Here is a 19,590-nt window from a genome sequence, read left to right as displayed (position 1 = left end):
CAGGGAAATACAGACCAGTGAGCCTAATGTCTGTGGTGGGTAAGCTGTTAGAAAGGATCCTAAGAGATAGGATCTGTGAGCATTTAGAGAATCATGGACTGATTAGGGGCAGCCAGCATGGCTTTGTGAAGGGAAGATCTTGCCTCACAAGCCTGATAGGGTTCTTTGAGGAGATCACCAGGAAGATTGATGAGGGTAGTGCAGTGGATGTGGTCTACATGGATTTTAGTAAGCCGTTTGATAAGGTTCCGCATGGTAGGCTTCTTCAGAAGGTCAGAGGGCAAGGGATCCAGGGAGGCTTGGCCGTGTGGATTCAGAATTGGCTTGCCTGTAGAAAGCAGAGAGTCGTGGTGGAGGGAGTGCATTCGGATTGGAGGGCTGTGACTAGTGGTGCCCCACAGGGGAGGCGTTGGAAAGGGTGCAGAGGAGATTTACCAGGATGCTGCCTGGATTAGGGAGTATGGATTATGAGGAGAGACTAAAGGAGCTAGGGCTTTACTCATTGGAGAGAAGGAGGATGATGGGAGACATGATAGAGGTATATAAGATATTAAGAGGAATAGATAGAGTGGACAGCCAGCGCCTCTTTCCCAAGGCACCAATGCTCAAAACAAGAGGACATGGCTTTAAGGTAATGGGTGGGAAGTTCAAGGGAGATGTCAGAGGGAGGTTTTTCACCCAGAGAGTGGTTGGTGCATGGAATGCGCTGCCTGGGGTGGTGGTAGAGGCTGCTACGTTGGTCAAGTTCGAGATTGTTAGGTAATGGAGGAATTTAAGATAGAAGGATATGTGGGAGGAAGGGGTTAGATAGTCTTAGGTGTGGTTTGAAGGGCGGCACAACATGGTGGGCCGAAGGGCCTGTATTGTGCTGTATTGTTCTATGGTTCTATGGTAAAATACCTTGTCAAGAGGAAGCATGGATCAGACAGGGCTCTGGAGAGTTAGAAGGTAGCCAGGAGGGAGCTTAAGAATGGAATTAGGAGAGTTGGAAGGGGGCATGAGAGGTCCTTGGCAAGTAGGATCAAGGAAAACCCCAAGGCATTCTACACGTATGTGAAGAATAAGAGGATTATTAGATTGAGGGTACGACCGATTAGGGATAAAAGAGGAAACATGTGCTTGGAGTTGGAAGTGGTAGGGAAGGTCCTTAATGAATACTTTTGCTTCAGTATTCACCAGTGTGAGAGGCCTTGACGTTTGTGAGGATGGTGTACAACAGGCTGATACACTAGGGCATGTCGACATGAGGAAAGAGGATGTGCTGGAACTTTTGAAAAACATTAGGGTAGGTAAGTCACAGGGGCCAGACGAGATATATTCAAGGTTATTACGAGAAGCGAGGGAAGAGTTTGCTGTGCCTTTGGAAATGATTTTTGCATCCTCACTGGCCACAGGAGTAGTGCTAGAGGGTGGCAAATGTTCCTATGTTTAAGAAAGGGAGTAAGGATAACCCTGGGAATTACAGACCAGTGAGTCTTACTTCAGTGGTGGGCAAATTACTGGAGAGGATTCTTGGAAACAGGATTTATGGGCATTTGGAGAAGCATAGGCTGATTAGGGACAGTCAGCATGGCTTTGTGAGGGGCAGATCGTGCCTCATGAGCCTGAGTGAATTCTTTGAGGATATGACAAAGCACATTGATGAAGGTAGAGCAGTGAATGTGGTGTACATGGATTTCAGTAAGGCATTTGATAATGTTCTTCATGGATGGCTCATGGATGATTGGAGGGTGGTGGTAGATGGAGTGTATTCTGCCTGGAGGTCGGTGACCAGTGGTGTTCCGCAGGGATCAGTTCTAGGACCAGGATGCTGCCTGGATTGGAGAGCATGTCTTATGAGGTAAGTTTTTTTACACAGAGAGTGGTGGGTGCATGGAATGCACTTCCAGCAGAGGTTGTGGGGGCAGATACATTAGGGACGTCTCTTATATAGACACATGAATGATAGAAAAATGGAAGGCTATGTGGGAGGGAAGGGTTAGTCGGATCTTAGATCAGGATAAAATGTCGGCACAACATTGTGGGCTGAAGGGCCTGTACTGTGCTGTAATGTTCTATGTTGCTTCTGAAACTTGCATTGGATTTTGTTGTAACAGTGCAAGAGGCTAAAGTAGATCAGTGGGAGAATTAAGGTGGTATGAAATTAACTGAATGATTGAGTGGTTGGTGGAAGTACAGTGGACTGAATGTGCCAGACGATTCTTTGAGATAGACGCAGTGACGTGATTACCCTGATGTGAAGCTGCTTGTGATTTACAAACAAATCAGTCATATGTAAATTGACAGCATTAAAAATTTTACAAAGGAAAGAAAGAATTAGTATTCTTTTTCTGCCTCCCCTCTCTCGCTCCCTCTTTCACTCCCTCTCTGAAATAATGTTAACGACTGAAAACAAAAGATCAGTCTGAAAGTTTATTTTCCAACTTGAGCATTAGAAATAGAAGCAGAGTGGTACATTTTAGACCATGCCTGATTTTTCATTTGAACAACACTTGTTGGCACCAGCTCCCCACCCCCCCACTCCCCCATCCCTTGATTCAGAATATTAAGAATACTCTTAACTGTTAACCCTCTGCTACTTTCTTGGATAAAGAATTCCAAAGATTCAACACTATAATTTAAAACAAATTAATCTCCAAAGTAGACCTAGGAGTCTGCATCCCCCTTTGCAACTGGATCCTTGGCTTCCTGACCAACAGACTTCAATCAGTAAGGATAGGCAGCAACACCTCCAAAACGATTACCTTCAACACCGGTGTCCTCCAAGGCTGTGTCCTCAGCCCCTTACCAAATTGTATAATCTCACGACTGTGTGGCCAAATTCTCCTCTAGCTCAATTTACAAGTTTGCAGATACACTATTGTAATAGCTGGATCTCAAACGACAATGAGACAGAGTACAGGAAGGAGATACAGAGCCTAGTGGCACGGAATCATGAAAACATGGAAAACAACTGGTCTGTGCTGACCAAGATACCCTAAGGTAGTCCCATTTTCCTGCTTTTGGCCCATATCCCTCTAAACCTTTCCTATCCACGTACCTGTCAAAGTGTCTTTTCGATGTTGATAATGTACCTGCCTCAACCACTTAGTCTGGCAGCTTATTCCATATACGGACCATCCTCTGGATGAAAAAAACTTGCCCCTCAGGTTTATATTTAAATCTCTCCCCTCTCATCTTAAACCTCTGCCCTCCAGTTCTTGATTCCCCAATCCTGGGGATAAAAACTGTGCGCATTCATCCTACCTATGGCCCTCATGATCATAACATCATGATCTGTAACATAACCCTTCATTCTCCAGCGCTTCAATTAATAAAGTCCTAGCCTGCTCAATCTCCCTCTATAACTCTGTCCCTCGAGTCCTGTCAACATCCTTATAATCTCCTCTGCACTCTTTCCAGCTTACTGGCATTTTTCCTATAGCAGAGTGACCAAAACTGAACACAGTACTCCAAGTGCAGTCTCACCAACATCTTCTGCAACTGCAACATAACGTCACAACTCTTGTTATCAATGCCCTGATTGATGAAGGCCAGCGTGCCAAACACCTTCTTCACATCTAAGTGGACTGCTCTGTCCTAGATGGTAAAAAGCTGCTTGTTGTTTCATCTGCACAAATCCCAGCAAGTTGATCGTATTCCATTGCTGTCTTGGCAGGTTGATGTCAGCAATGTAACGTAATTGAGTGTCTAGGGTGGATGATAGTACTTTGTCTTGTTGGATAGAGATGCTCTTTGCCTACCATGATGTGGCACCAATGTTACGTGTCACTTACCACCTCATGCCTGAATGTTGCTTACTAATTTTTACACACCTTCGAGGTGTTCATTCTTATATTTTTCTGTGGCTTGTTCAAGTTTGAATTAATGGGGATCCTTTCTCGCATTCAATTCTAATTGAGGACTGTTTGATCTCGTTGTTGTAGATTCCCGTGGCACATTGTCTTGGAGTTCCTGCACAGTATAAAAAGAAATTTTGTGCTGTATGTAGGAGACAGTTGGAGGAAAGTCCTGCAATACGATGTGAAGGTATGGAAATAATGTGGAGAATTTTAACGTGTGAAACACATGTGATTATGTTTGAATGGGGGACTTTCACCAGCAAAGTCTGAAGTTCCAGCATTGTTTTTCCTCTCAAGTGGCCCACTCTATTCTGTTCATTTTATTCTATTTGCACTCCAAAAACAGATTAACAAGAATGCATCATTCTCTTGTGGACAAAACTGGTAACGGATAACCATGTTCTGCTCCCTATTACAGACATACCCTCTGTTCTCTTTACTGCTCTCTGTCTCTACAACTTAAAACACACCTGTTTTTTCACTTCATCATCCTAAAATATTAACTTGATTTCTCTTCTCTCCAGATGCTGGCTGATCTCAGTAACTCCAGCATTTTCCATTTTTATCTAAGATTCCAGATGCGTTGCCCTGATTTGATGTTCCTTCATTACTGGGTCAAAATCAGTAACCTACATGCCAGTCCTATGAGAACACTTGCAGCACCAGGATTGCAACAGTTCCTAAAGGTGGGGTGCCACCTCAGTTTTAAGGGACTTTATTTATTTGCTCATTCTGTGGGATTTGGATGTTGCTGTTGGGCCAGCATTTATTACCCATCCCTAATTACCTTTGCGAAGATGATGGTGAAAGCACCACCTTGAACGGTTGTAGTTCTTCTGGTAAAGGCACTGCCTTAATGCTGTTGTGTTGGGATTCTAAGATGTAGACCCAATGATGATGGCAGGACAATGATATATTTTCAAATTATGGTTGTATGTGACTTGGAGGGGAATCTGCAGATGGTGATGTTCCATGCACTTACTGGTCTTGTTCTTTTTTTTGGTGGACAAAACAACCACAATCATCTTTTTCCGTGAAGGTTATGACTCCAACGACTGGAGTGTATTTCTTTTGATGCCCAGGGTTCCTTGATGCTACACTCATCAAATGTTGCCTTAATGTCAAGAACCTTGCCTCAGGAAGTCAGCTCTTTAATCCATGATCAGACCAAATCTGTGCTGTGATCTGGAGTTGGGTGGTCCTGGTGAAACCCAAACTCAGCACCAATGAGCAGCTTATTGAGTAAGTGCTACTTGAAACCACAGATTCCATCACTTTGCTGAAGATTGAAAGATGACTGATTGAGCAGTGATTCACCAGGTTGGATTTGTCCTACCTTTAAACAAAGAACAGTGCAGCACAGGAACAGGCCTTCAGCCATGTTTGCACCGGCCATGATGCTAAATTAAACCAATCCTATCTCAGAGTCAGAGCGTCAATACAGCATGGAAACAGGCCCTTCAGCCCAGTTGGTCCATGCCGACCAAGATTCCCATTTGCCCATGTTTGGTCTGTATCCCTCTGAACCTTTCTCAACTTCTCTCCATAACTCAGTCCCGGCAACATCCTCATAAATCTCCTCTGCACTTTTTGTGCTTAGTGGCATCTTTCCTGTAGCAGGTAACCAAAAGTGAACACAATGTTCCAAATGGGGCCTCACCAATGTCTTGAACAACTGCAATGTAACATCCCAGCTTCTATACTCATTGCCCTGATTGATGAAGGCCAGTGTGCCAGAAGCCTTCTTCACCACTCTGTCTACCTGTGACAGGGAACAGGGAAACAGAGTTTCAGAGAACCATGCATTTGTACTCCAAGGTCCCTCTGTTCTACAACAGTTCCCTTGGCCCTACCGTTCACTGTGAATGTCCTACCCTTATTTGTCTTCATGCAACATCGCGCACTTATCTGAATTAAACTCCATTTGCAATTCTTCGGCCCGCTTACCCAGCTGATCAACATCCTGCTGTAAATCCTGATAACCATCTTCACTGTCAACGACATCACCTATTTTAGTGTCATCTGCAGACTTATTAACTATGCATTTACATTCTTATCCAAATCATTGATGTAGATGACAAATAGCAATGGGCCCAGCACCAAGCCCTGGGGAACACCACAAGTCATGGGCGTCTGGTCCAAAAAGCAATTTTCCACCATTACCCTCTGCTTCATACCATCAAGCCAACTGTGTATCCAATTAGCCAGCTTTCCCTGGACCACATGCAACCTGACATTCCAGAGCAGCCTACCATGTGTAACCTTAACAAAGGCTTACTGAAGTCCATTTAGATTACATCTACTGCCCTGCCCTCATCAACCTTTCTGATTACTTCTTCAAAATACTGAATCAAATTCATGAGATGTGATCTTCCAAGCACAAAGCCGTGCTGACTATCTGTAATCAGCCCCTGCCTTTCCAAATGCATGTATATCTTATCCCTCAGAATCCCCTCAAGTAACTTACCTGCAACACATGTTAAGCTTTCTGGTCTGTAGTTCCCACGTTTTTCTTTGCAGCCCTTCTTAAATAAAGGCACAGCATTAACCACTCTTCATTCTTCTGGCACTTCACCTGTGGCTAACGCTGATGCACATATCTCAGCCAGGGCTCCCGCAATGTCTTCTCTAGCTTCCCACAGTGTTCTTGGATATACCTGATCAGGCCCTGGAGATTTATTTACCTTCATACGTTTTAAGACACTCAGTACCTCCTCTGCTTTAATGTGGACTATCCCCAAGACCTCCCCATTAATTATCTCATGTTCTGAAGTCTTCATAACATAAGATATCTTTATTAGTCACGTGTACATTGAAACACACAGTGAAATGTATCTTTTGCATAGAGTGTTCTGGGGGAGCCTGCAAGTGTTGCCACGCTTCCAGCGCCAACATAGTATGCCCTTCATGTCCTTCTCCACAGTAAAAACTGAGGAGAAAAGTTATTAAGGACCTCGCTCATCTCCTGCAGCTCCACACAAAAATGGCCACTTTGGTCTTTGAGGTGCCCTGTTCGCTGTCTAGTTAATCTTTTTCCCTTAAGAATCCAAAGAGATTTTATGTATATTCTTAATCTTCTCTGCCAAAGCATCTCATGCCCCCTTTTTGCCCTTCTGATTTCCTTCTTGAGTACACTCCTGCATCCCCTATACTCCTCCAGGGATTCACTTGATTCCAGCTGCCTGTACCTGACCCATGCCTCCTTTTTTACTGACCAGAGCCTCAACATCCCTCATCTCTCAGGTTCCCTACTCCAGCCAGCCTTGCCCGTCACTCTAACATGAACATGTAGATCTTGAACTCTCGATATCTTACTTTTAAAAGCATCCCACTTGCCAGGCGTCCTTTACAACCTACTCCACATCTGCCTGCACACTGTCCATGTTCCCTGCCTGTTCCTGTGTCTGATCATGTTTTGGTAACAGAATAAGCCTGAGCAATGTTCCACATGATGCCAGTGTTGTAAGAATAGTGGTACAGCTTGTTCTGGAGCACAAATCATCAGTACCACAGCTGGGATGTTGTCTGGTCCTGTAGCCTTTTCTGTTTCTGGTATTCTGAGTGATTTGATGTGGAGTGAATGGAATTGTTTGGAGATTGGCTTCTGTCATTGTGGGAATCTCAGGAGGGAGCTGAGATATATTGTCTAGTCTGCACTCCTGGCTGAACATGGTTGCATATGGTCTTGTTTTTGGCACTCACATGCTAACTCCACATCATTGGGAATATTCTTGGAACAGTGTTTAGCTGCTACTAGTCCTCCACCGTTCTTAAGTGGATGTGGTAGGACTGCAGGGCCTCAATTTGATCCGTTGGTTGTCTGATTACTTCTCTTTGTCTTTGGCATGCTGTTCTTTTCAGTTCACCATGCATGTAGTCTTGTGTTGCAGCTTCACTTGGCTGGAACCTCATCATGTTTGGGTGTGCCTGGTACTGCTTCTCTCATTCCCTTCTGCACTCATTGTACCAACACCTGGTACAATAGCAATGGTACAATGAGGGATGTGCTGGGGCTGTGGGTACATAGTGCTTGTGGGTTCCCAGTTTTAAGCTGCCAGACCTGTTCCATCTGTCCTATTTAACATGATTGTAGCACTGTGGATGGTGTGAAGAATGGAATTTTGTGACCGCAAGGATTGTGTGGTGCAACCAATGCTCTCATGGACATGTGCATCTGCCGCAGCTACATTGATGAGGTCAGGAGTTTTATCCCTCGTGTAGTTTGACTTACCATCTGCCACAGATCTATTCTGACAGCTGCATCCACCTCTGGTGCCACTCTTGGTGAAGTTCTCACCCAGAATGCTTTGATTTTACTGCTGCTTCCTAGTGTGGTTCATTTGGAGAATCAGCTTAGGAAGGGCAGCAGGTGGTATTTAGGAAGAAGTTTCCTTGTCCATTTTTCAACTGATGCCATGAGGCTTCATGCGATCTGGAGCCAATACTGACTACTGTTCAACATTCCTTCTGCCTGTTTACCACTGCTCTGCCACCTTTTAGTGAGTTTATCCTGTTGTTGGGCAAGATGTTCTGAGTGCTTGTGATGGAAAAATCTGGCACATTTTCTTTCAGGTATGATTCTGTGAGCACGATGTCAGTGTGTTGTTTGACGAGTCTATTGGACAATTCTTCCAATTTAGGCACTAGTCCCTGGATGTTTGAGAAGAGGACTTTGTGTGGTCAACGGGGCTGGGAGTGAGTTTGCCATATTTGGATTTGGTGCTGAGGTCAATGCCAGATGTTTTGTCTGGTGTTATTCTTCCTCTTTTTGAATGTTGCAGTTGTGGTACAACTGAGTGCCTGTTAGGACATGTAAGATCTGATCACATTGGCAGGGAAGGAGGTGGTGTCTGGAGTTACATAGGTGAGTCTGAGGAAGGACGGCAGCTTTCCCTCCCAAAGTCAAAGTCAAGTTTATTGTCATATGCACAAGTCCGTCTATGCACAGCTGCGATGAAAAACTTGCTTACAGCAGCATCAGAGGTACATAGCATCTGATATACAAGATTCACAAGAAAAACATAAAAACTAAATATAAATTATGCAAGAAAGAACACAATTAGAACAAAAAAAAGTCTGTTGTAGTGCAAAGTGGTTATAGTGTTGCTAAACTAAGGCAGTGATTACAGTTGTATTGGTATTAGTTTATTATTGTCACTTGTACCGAGGTACAAGTGACGGTTGGTTCAAGAACTGAATGGTTGAAGGGAAGTGGCTGTTCCTGAACCTGGTGGTGTGGGACTTCAGGCTTCAGTACCTCCTGCCCGATGGTAGCTCTGAGAAGATGGCATGGCCCGGATGGTGGGGATCATTGATGATGGATGTTGCCCTCTTGAGGCAGCGCCTCCTATAGATACTGTCGATCGCGGGGAGGGATGTGCCCGTGATGTATTAGGCTGAGTTCACTACTCTCTGTAGTGGCTTATGTTCCTGCACATTCAAATTGCTGTACCAGACCACAATGCAACTAGTCAGGGTACTTTCAACATCTGTAGAAGTTTGTTAAAGTGTTCGGTGACAAGCCGAACCTCCTTAACCTTCTAAGAAAGTAAAGACGCTAGTGCACCTTTAAGGTGTACCTGTGTTGATGATCAGTGAGGTGGAGATGTTGAATCTTCACTGATTGAAGTCTGCCAATGAGGAAGTCGAGGAACCAGATGTATTTTCCCAATTGTCAGTGACAGCCAGATCCCAAGGGTGAGAAATATACAGTTAAATAACATTACTTTCCTGGTACTAGTTTGCATCACTGACACATTTGTAATATCAGTACAGTTCGGTCTTGGATTCTGAATCTAAATATGTGTCTTAAAGATTTGCAACTTGCTTGAGAAACCCACCAAACCTGCTGAATTTGATCTTAATCATGCTGAAGTACTGGGCCTTAGTCATGTATTCTATCACCAACAGCTATTGCTTCAAGTTTATTCCCATTTTTAAAATCATTTTAATATCATTGCAACTTGTTTTAGAAATGTATTAAATGGGTGAGACTGAAAGTCATGTTCTGGCCTTTCAAAGGGCATTTAAATTCAGACTGGGACACTGATTTTAGCAGGGAACTCATACAAACTGTAAAAGTGTAGCAGAAATTGGAACTCTCTCCTCAAATGTATTGAATGATGGAGGTCAGTTTTAAGACCTAGGTGGATATATTATTTTTGTCCAGTAAGGATATTGAATAATGTGGATCAAAAATCACAAAAAGAAGCTAAGGTGCAGATCAGCCACAAGTTAGTTGAATGGTAGGACATGTTTGAAAGGTAAATGGCCTCTTGTATCTCAATATCCTGAATTTCCTGTAGGGTGTTTAATTTATAAATGTCTGAAGATACAATTTTGTTCCAATTATTATTGAGAATCTGGAAGATGTTCTTTCTGTCAAAATTGAAGTGTCCCAAGTTTTCTGCCCGGCCTATGATCAGAGTGGGAACAGCCAATGTGCTCAAAATGGAATTCAATAACTTCAGATAATTACCCTTTCCAGTTTAAATCAGGACTGGTCTGTTCTGATTAAAGGTCAACAATCTGTGGTGTTAAAGGTCCTTTTTTCAGATTTCCTGCAGCTGCTATTTTGGAAATTCTAGCATTTTTGTATCTTGTTTAAAAAAAAAACTCAGATCATTGCTGCCCTGCAGACAGCATTTAAAACTGAATTGCAGTCAGCTGGGAAACCCATTAGTGATGTCATTGAGAGTGGGGGAAAAAAGGTGTAACTTAACAGGCTGTGGAATATCTGATTGATAGAATACTGTATTTCTATTAAATATTATTGGCTAATTCACGAGTCACCATAACCCTGTGGTTAATGCTAACTTTTTGAATTGACAGTGTGTGAATTACATGTCCATGTCGATTGCAGTCCTTTTGCCTGCAGTGACTGTCGACGATGTCATCAAGATGGGCAACATGATCGGGTGAGTGAGGGAGGTGGCAGTTAACATTTCTATGGATCTATTTGTCGGTATCAAACTTGGAGAATGCCTGTTAATTTTATACTTGTATATAGTAGGCAAGATGAAATAACATTGTCCATGATCTGAGACTGTGCACTTTTTTCTGTGAAGTGCTTTGTTAAAGATGCTATCCAAATCCTGGTTGTCATTGCCCTTGTCTCTCCTCCCTTCACCCAACAGCTCACAACTTTCCATTTTAATTTCTTCACCCTGCTTCCCCCATCCCACACTCACCTATCCTAACCATCTCTTTCTCCCCATATTATTCATTCCCATCTGGCCTCCTGAAAATCCCATCCACCCATTCCCCTGCCATCTTCTCCTCCCCTTCCCCCAGTCTTCAATCTTCCCCATCTTCCCCTGAAATCCTCCCTTCCCAGCCCCATCCACTCCATTCTCACCATTCCAATTTCCTCATTTCTTATAGAACATAGAACAGTACAGTACAGGAACAGGCCCTTCAGCCCACCAATTCTGTGTGACCACGATGCCAATCTAAATCATCCCAAAAACCTGCACCTTGTCAGTATCCCTCCATTTCCTGCCTGTTCATGTGTTTGTCTTGATTACCCTTAAACATTGTTGTCGTATCTGCTTCCACCACTTCCCTTGGCTGCATGTTCCAGGCACCTACAGCCCTGTGTTTAAAAAAAGTTGCCTCAAATCTCCTTTAAACTTTGCCCATCACCTTAACGCTATGTCCTCAAGTATTTAACATTTCTACCCTGTGAAAAAGACTGACTATTTACCCTATCTATGCCCCTTATAATTTTATAAACTTCTATCAGGTCTTCCCCAGCCTCCAACGCTCCAGAGAAAACAACCCAGCTTTGTCCAACCTCTCCTTACAGCTAATACTCTAATCCAGGCAGCATCCTGGTGAACCTCTTCCGCACCCTCTCCAAAGCCTCCATATCCTTCCTTTATGCAGTGACCAGAACTGCACACAATACTCCAAATGTGGCCAAACCAAAGTTTTATACAGCTGCAAGATGACTTGACAACTTTTATACTCAATGCTTCTACTGATGAAGGCAAGTATGCTATGCAAGTTCTTTACCACCCTATCTGATCTGAGGTTCTCACCTGCTTTAAGAAGGCCACTATCATTCTGGTGCCAAAGTAAAACAAGGTAACGTGCCTTAATGACTACCGCCTTGTGGCTCAGACATCCACCATCATGAAGTGCTTTGAGAGGTTGGTCATGGCATGCATTAACTCCAGCCTCCCAGACAACCTCGACGCACTGCAGTTCATCTAGCGCTGAAACAGGTCTACGGCAGATACCATCCCCCTGGCCCTACACTCATCTCTGGAGCATCTGGATAACAAAGACACCTATGCCAGACTCCTATATATTGACTATAGCTCTACCTTCAACATCATAATCCCAAACAAACTCATTTCCAAACTCCTAGACCTGGGACTCAGCATTTCCCTCTGCAATTGGATCCTTGACTTTCTGACCAACAGACCGTAATCAGTAAAGATGGGCAGCAACACCTCCACCACGATTACCCTCAACATGGGTGCCCCCCAAGGTTGTGTCCTCAGTCCCTTACTATACTCTATAATCTCATGACATGTCTGGCAAAATTCTGCTCTAACCCAATTTAGAAGTTTGTAGATGATACCACCTTAGTGACAGCAAGGTGGTGTAGCGGTTAGCGTAACGCTATTACAGTGCCAGTGACGCAGGTTCAATACCAGTCGCTGTCTGTAAGGAGTTTGTACGTTCTCCCTGTGTCTGCGTGGGTTTCCTCTGGGTGCTCCGGTTTCCTCCCACATTCCAAAGACGTACAAGTTAGGAGCTGTGGGCATGCTATGTTGGCGCCAGAAGCGGGGCAACATTCTACGCAAAGATGCATTTCACTGTGTATTTCGATGTACATGTGACTAATAAAGAAATCTTATCTCTTATCTTATTTCAAATAACAATGAGTTGGAGTACAGGAAGGAGATAGAGATTTTAGTAACATGGTGTCATGACAACAATCTTTCCCTCAATGTAAGCAAAACGAAGGAGCCAGTCATTGATTTCAGGAAGCAGGGTGAAGCACATGCCCCTGTCTGTATCAATGGTGCTGAGGTGGAGATGGTTTAGAGCTTCAAGTTCCTAGGTGTAAATATCACCAACAGTTTGTCCTGGTCCAACCACTTGAACGTGACGGCCAAGAAACATAGAAACATAGAAAACCTACAGCACAATACAGGCCCTTCGGCCCACAAAGTTTTGCTGAACATGTCCCTTCCTTAGAAATTACTAGGCTTACCCACAGCCCTCTATTTTTCTACGCTCCATGTACCTATCCAACAGTCTCTTAAAAGATGCCTCCACCACCGTTTCTGGCAGCCCATTCCACGCACTCACCACTCTCTGAGTAAAAAACTTACCCCTGACATCTCCTCTGTACCTACTCCCCAGCACCTTAAACCTATGTCCTCTTGTGGCAACCACTTAAGCCCTGGGAAAAAACCTCTGACTATCCACACGATCAATGCCTCCTATCATCTTATACACCTCTATTAGGTCACTGCTCATCCCCCGTCGCTCCAAGGAGAAAAGGCCGAGTTCGTTCAACCTGTTTTCATAAGGCATGCTCCCAAATCCAGGCAACATCCTTGTAAATCTCTTCTGCACCCTTTCTATGGCTTCCACATCCTTCCTGTAGTGAGGTGACCAGAACAGCACAGTACTCCAAATGGGGTCTGACCAGGGTCCTACATAGCTGCAACATTACCTCTCGGCTCCTAAATTCAATTCCAAGATTGATGAAGGACAATACACCGTATGCCTTCTTCACCACAGAATCAACCTGTGCAGCTGCTTTGAGCGTCCTATGGACTTGGACCCCAAGATCCCTCTGATCCTCCACACTGCCAAGAGTCTTACCATTAATACTATATTCTGCCATCATATTTGACCTACCAAAATGAACCATTTCGCACTTATCTGGGTTGAACTGCATCTGCCACTTCTCAGCCCAGTTTTGCATCCTATCTATGTCCCTCTGTAACCTCTGACAACCCTCCACACTATCCACAACACCCCCAACCTTTGTGTCATCAGCACACTTACGAACCCATCCCTCCACTTCCTCATCCAGGTCATTTATAAAAATCACGAAGTGTAAGGGTCCCAGAACAGATCCTTGAGGTACACCACTGGTCACCGACCTCCAAGCAGAATACGACCCGTCAACAACCACTCTTTGCCTTCTGTGGGCAAGTCAGTTCTGGATCCACACTGCAATGTCCCCTTGGATCCCATGCCTCGTGACTTTCTCAATAAGCCTTGCATGGGGTACCTTATCAAATGCCTTGCTGAAATTCATATACACTACATCTACTGCTCTTCCTTCATCAATGTGTTTATTCACCTCCTCGAAAAGTTCAATCAGGCTCGTAAAGCAGGACCTGCCCTTGACAAAGCCATTGTGACTATTTCTAATCATATTATACCTCTCCAAATGTTTATAAATCCTGCCTCTCAGGATCTTCTCCATCAAATTACCAACCACTGAAGTAAGACTCACTGGTCTATACTTTCCTGGGCTATCTCTACTCCTTTTCTTGAATAAAGGAACAACATCCGCAACCCTCCAATCCTCCGGAACCTCTCCCGTCCCCATTGATGATGCAAAGATCATCGCCAGAGGCTCAGCAATCTCCTCCCTCGCCTCCCACAGCAGCCTGGGGTACATCTCATCTGGTCCCGGCGACTTTTTCAACTTGATGCTTTCCAAAGGTTCCAGCACCTCCTCTTTCTTAATATCTACATGCTCAAGCTTTTCAGTCTGCTGCAAGTCATCACTACAATCACCAAGATTGTTTTCCGTAGTGAATACTGAAGTAAAGTATTCATTAAGTACCTCTGCCATTTCCTCCAGATCCACACACACTTCCCCACTGTTACACTTGATGGGTCCTATTCTTTAACGTCTCATTCTCTTGCTCTTCACATACCCGTAGAATGCCTTGGGGTTTTCCTTAACCCTGCCCACCAAGGCCTTCTCATGGCCCCTTCTGGCTCTCCTAATTTCCTTCTTAAGCTCCTTCCTGTTAGCCTTATGATCTTCCAGATCTCTAACATTACCTAGCTCTCTGAACCTTGTGTAAGCTTTTCTTCTTGGCTAGATTTATTACAGCCTTTGTACGCCCCTGGGATTCAAGTGCAACCTGTCCTTTTTGTACCGGTCACACCTGTTCCCTGTACCCGTCCTTTTTGTACCGGTCACACCTAAATCCCTGCCCCCTGCTCCAATCCCTCAGCCACGCATTTATCCCCCACCTCATTCTATTCCTATACTCACTGTCTTGTGGCACAGGTAGTAATCCCAAGCTTACTACCTTTGTGGTCCTGTTCTTCAGCCTTCTGCCTAACTCCCTAAGCTCACTTTTCAGGACCTCATCCCTCTTTCTACCTATGTCCTTGGTACCAACATGTAGCACGACTTCTGGCTGCTTTCTCTCCCGCTCAAGAATGCTGTGGACCCGATCAGAGACATCTTGGACCCTGGCACCTTGGAGGCAACATATCATCTGGGATTCTCGCTCATGCCCCCAGAACCTCCTGTCTGTTCCCCTGACTATCGAGTCCCCTATCACTATTGCCCTCCTCTTCTCCTCCCTTCCCTTCTGAGCAGCAGGACCACTCCCAGTCCCTGAGACGTGGCTGCTGCCGCTTGATCCCTGTAGGTCATCCCCTTCAACAGCATCCAAAGCTGAATACATGTTTTTGAGGGGAACAGCCTCTGGGGTCCTCTGCACTGTCTGCCTGTTCCCTTCCTCTCTCCCCTGACAGTCACCCATCTATCTGCCTCCTGGACCTTAGAAGTACCTGCTCTAAGGGGGGTGACTGTCTCCCGACGCACAGCATCTACACAACTCCCTCCCTCCCTGATGCTTCGCAGTGTTTGAAGCTGCGACTCCAGCTCATCAATTCTGAGCCAAAGTTCCTCCAGCCTCAAGCACTTACTGCAGATGTGGTCACTGCACCACAGCAGGGTCCACTAGCTCCCACATCATGCAGCTGCAGCACATCGCCTTGCCCTCCATCTGAACTGTTTTCTTTCCCTACCTAGCTGTAGTCTACTTAAAAATAATAATAACAGTAAACCTTACCCTTACTTACCAGCTACTCACCAGTGTTGTTGCAGATGGCCTCCGCCTCTTGATGCCGAAGACTGTTGTGCCAAACCAGCTAATGAAAGCTCACCAACGCCTCTACTTCCTCAGAAGGCTAAGGAATTTTGGCATTTCCCTGAAGACTCTTACAAATTTTTTTTTTACAGATGCACCAGAGAAAGCATCTGACTCAGATGCATCACAGCTTGTTATGGCAGCTGGAGAGAGTTGTGGACACAGCCCAGTCCATCATGCAAACCAACCTCCCATTTACTCCATCAACACTTCCCACTGCCTTGGAAAAGCAGCTATCATAATCAAGGACCCCTCCCACCCCAGACCTTCTCTTTTCTCCTTTTCTGTGGGGCAGAAGACACAAAAGCTTGAGAACACAAACCACCAGACTGAAGGACAGCTTCTGTCCCGCTGTTATTAAACCTTGAACAGACCTCTCAGACACTAAAGGATGAACTTAATCTCCCACTCTACCTTGTTGAAGCCCTTGCACTTTATTGTCCACCTGCACTGCAATTTTTCTGTAACTTTAACACTACATTGTGTTTTCTTTCTACTACCTTGAAATACTTGTGTATGGCATGATTTTTCTGCGTGGCATGCAAAACAAAGCTTTTCACTGTATCTGAGGCTCACTGGGGAAGGGTGAAAGCAGAAAGGACTATAGTGATAGGGGGTTCGATAGTTCGGAGGGTAGACAGGAGATTCTGTGGCTGCAAAAGGGACTCCGGGATGGTGTATTGCCTCCCTGGTGTCAGAGTTCAGGATGTCACAGAGCGGCTACAGAACATTATCAAGGGGAAGGGGGAGCAGCCAGAAGTTGTCGTGCGTATTGGTACAAATGACGTGGGTAGAGAAAGGGATGAGGTCCTGTGGAGTGAATATAGGGCGCTAGGGAAGCAGTTAACCATAGAACAATACAGCACAATACAGGCCCTTTGGCCCACCACGTTGTGCCGACCTTTAAACCTCGCTTAAGACTATCGAACCCCTTCCTCCCACATATCCCTCTATTTTAAATTCCTCCATATGCTTATCTAACAATCTCTTGAACTTGACCAGCGTATCAGCCTCCACCACCACCCCAGGCAGCGCATTCCATGCACCAACCACTCTCTGGGTGAAAAATCTCCCTTGAACTTCCCACCCATTACCTTAAAGCCATGCCCTCTTGTATTGAGCAGTGGTGCCCTGGGGAAGAGGCGCTGGCTGTCCACTATTCCTCTTAATATTTAGTATACCTCTATCATGTCTCCCCTCATCCTCCTCCTCTCCAAAGAGTAAAACCCTAGCTCCTTTAGTCTCTCCTCATAATCCATACTCTCTAATCCAGGCAGCATCCTGGTAAATCTCCTCTGCACCCTTTCCAACGCTTCCACATCCTTCCTATAATGAGGTGACCAGAATTGGTCACAGTACTCCAAATGTAGTCTAACCAGAGTTTTGTAGAGCTGCATCATTACCTCGTGGCTCTTAAACTTGATCCCACGACTTATGAAAGCTAACATCCCATAAGCTTTCTTAACTGTGAGGCAACTTTCAGTGATCTGGGGATATGAACCCCCAGATCCCTCTGCTCCTCCACACTGCCCAGAATCCTGCCATTTACCTTGTACTTCGCCTTGGAGTTAGTCCTTCCAAGGTGTACCACCTCACACTTCTCCAGATTGAACTCAATCTGTCACTTCTCAGCCCAGCTCTGCATCCTATCAATATCCCTCTGTAAGCTTCGACAGCCCTCCACACTATCCACAACACCACCAAACTTTGTGTCGTGTGCAAACTTGCTAACCCACCTTTTCACCCCCTCATCTAAGCCATTAATAAATATCACAAAAAGTGGAGGTCCCAGAACCGATCCCTGTGGGACACCAGTAGTTACAGCCCTCCAATCTGAATGCACTCCCTCCACCACAACTCTCTGCTTTCTGCAGGCAAGCCAATTCTGAATCTACACGGCCAAGCCTCCCTGGATCCCTTGCCCTCTGAACTTCTGAAGAGGCCTACCATGTGGAACCTTGTCAAACGCCTTACTGAAATCCATGTAGCCCACATCTACTGCACTACCCTCATCAATCTTCCTGGTCACCTCCTCAAAGAACCCTGTCAGGCTTGTGAGGCAAGATCTTCCCTTCACAAATCCATGCTGGATGTCCCTAATCAGTCCATGCTTCTCTAAATGATCATAGATCCTATCTCTTAGAATCCTTTCAAACAGCTTGCCCACCACAGACCTAAGGCTCACTGGTCTGTAATTCCCTGGACTATCCCTACTATCTTTTTTGAATAAGGGGACAACATTTACCACCCTCCAGTCCTCCGGTACCATTCCCGTGGACAACGAGGACTCAAATATCCCAGCCAACGGTTCAGCAATCTCCTCCCTTGCCTCACGAAGCAGCCTGGGGAACATTCCGTCAGGCTAAAATAACAGGACTGAGGGTAGTAATCTCTGGATTACTTCCAGTGCCACGTGCTAGTGAGGGTAAGAATGGAAGCACGTGATAAATGAATGCATGGCTGAAAAATTGGTGTAGGGGGCAGAGGTGACCAGTACGAGGGACAAGTTACACACGAACTGGAGGGGGACTGATATTCATGCAGGCAGATTTGCTGGTGCTGCTAAAGTGGGTTTAAACTAGATTGGCAGGAGGATGGAATCCCAAACATCAAGGAGGCAAATGAGAGGCTGGAAAGTGATGCAGAAGTCAGTGACAGCAAGTTGAATAGGCCTGACAGGCAGGAGAATTGCAGGGAGTGAGGAAAACCCATTGGATTAAATTGCATTTATTTCCATGTGAGAGGTCTGACAGGCAAGGCAGATGAATTTAGGGCTTGGATAGCTACATGGGACTGGGATATTATAGCCATTGTGGAAACATGGCTAAGGGAGGGACAGGGCTGGTAGCTTAATGTTCCGGGGTACAGGTGCTTTAGGTGGGAAAGAGGAGGGTGAGTTGCATTTTTGATTAAGGGGAATGTCTCAGCAGTAGTCAGAGATAAAATTACTGAAGGATCATCAGTGAGGCTTAATGGGTGGAGCTGAGAAATAAGGGAATGATCACATTGTTGGGATTGTACTATAGGCCCCCAAATAGACAAAGGGAATTAGAGGAACAAATATGCAGGGAGATTGTGCAAAGTTGCAAGAAAAATAGGGTTGTCACAGTAGGGGATTTTAACTTTCCTAACATAGACTGGGACTGCCACACTGTTAGGGGCTTAGATGGAGTGGAATTTGTTAAGCGCGTTTAGGAAAGTTTCCTTGGGCTATATATAGAGGGCCCTACCAGGGAGAGGGCAAAGCTTGATCTACTCGTGGGTAATAGGGTGGGCCAAGTGACTGAGGTGACAGTGGGGGAGCACTTTGGGACCAGTGACCATAGTTCTATCAGTTTTAAACTAGTTATGAAGTGGGACAGAAATAGTCCACAGGTTCAAATTTTAAATTGGGGTAAGACAAATTTTGATGGTACGAGATAGAAGTTTGCAAAGGTTGATTGGAGTAGATTGTTTGTGGACAAAGGGACCATGGTGTGAAAGTCAGTCCATGCTGTAATAAAGTAGACAACAGCAGAACCAAGGAGCGTACAATAAGTGCTTTATTATTTAACGCTAGTGGGAGTGAGGGATACAGAGAAAGAGTAAAC

General features: G+C 45.0%; 1 protein-coding gene across 1 annotated transcript in view; it reads left to right on the top strand.

The window, feature by feature from the left end:
* The window catches only part of LOC127580818 (diacylglycerol kinase theta-like), a 200,583-nt gene that overhangs the window by 35,282 nt on the left and 145,711 nt on the right, over positions 1-19,590 (top strand). The window contains 2 exon segments of the mRNA XM_052034735.1: positions 3,927-4,029; positions 10,674-10,759. Of these exon segments, the coding sequence (XP_051890695.1) occupies positions 3,927-4,029; positions 10,674-10,759 (189 nt within the window).

This window comes from Pristis pectinata, chromosome 2 (genome assembly GCF_009764475.1).
Source record: "Pristis pectinata isolate sPriPec2 chromosome 2, sPriPec2.1.pri, whole genome shotgun sequence".
Lineage (NCBI taxonomy): Eukaryota > Metazoa > Chordata > Chondrichthyes > Rhinopristiformes > Pristidae > Pristis > Pristis pectinata.
The sequence above is the reverse complement of the archived record's forward strand: the minus strand, read 5'-3'. Positions and strand labels throughout refer to the sequence as shown.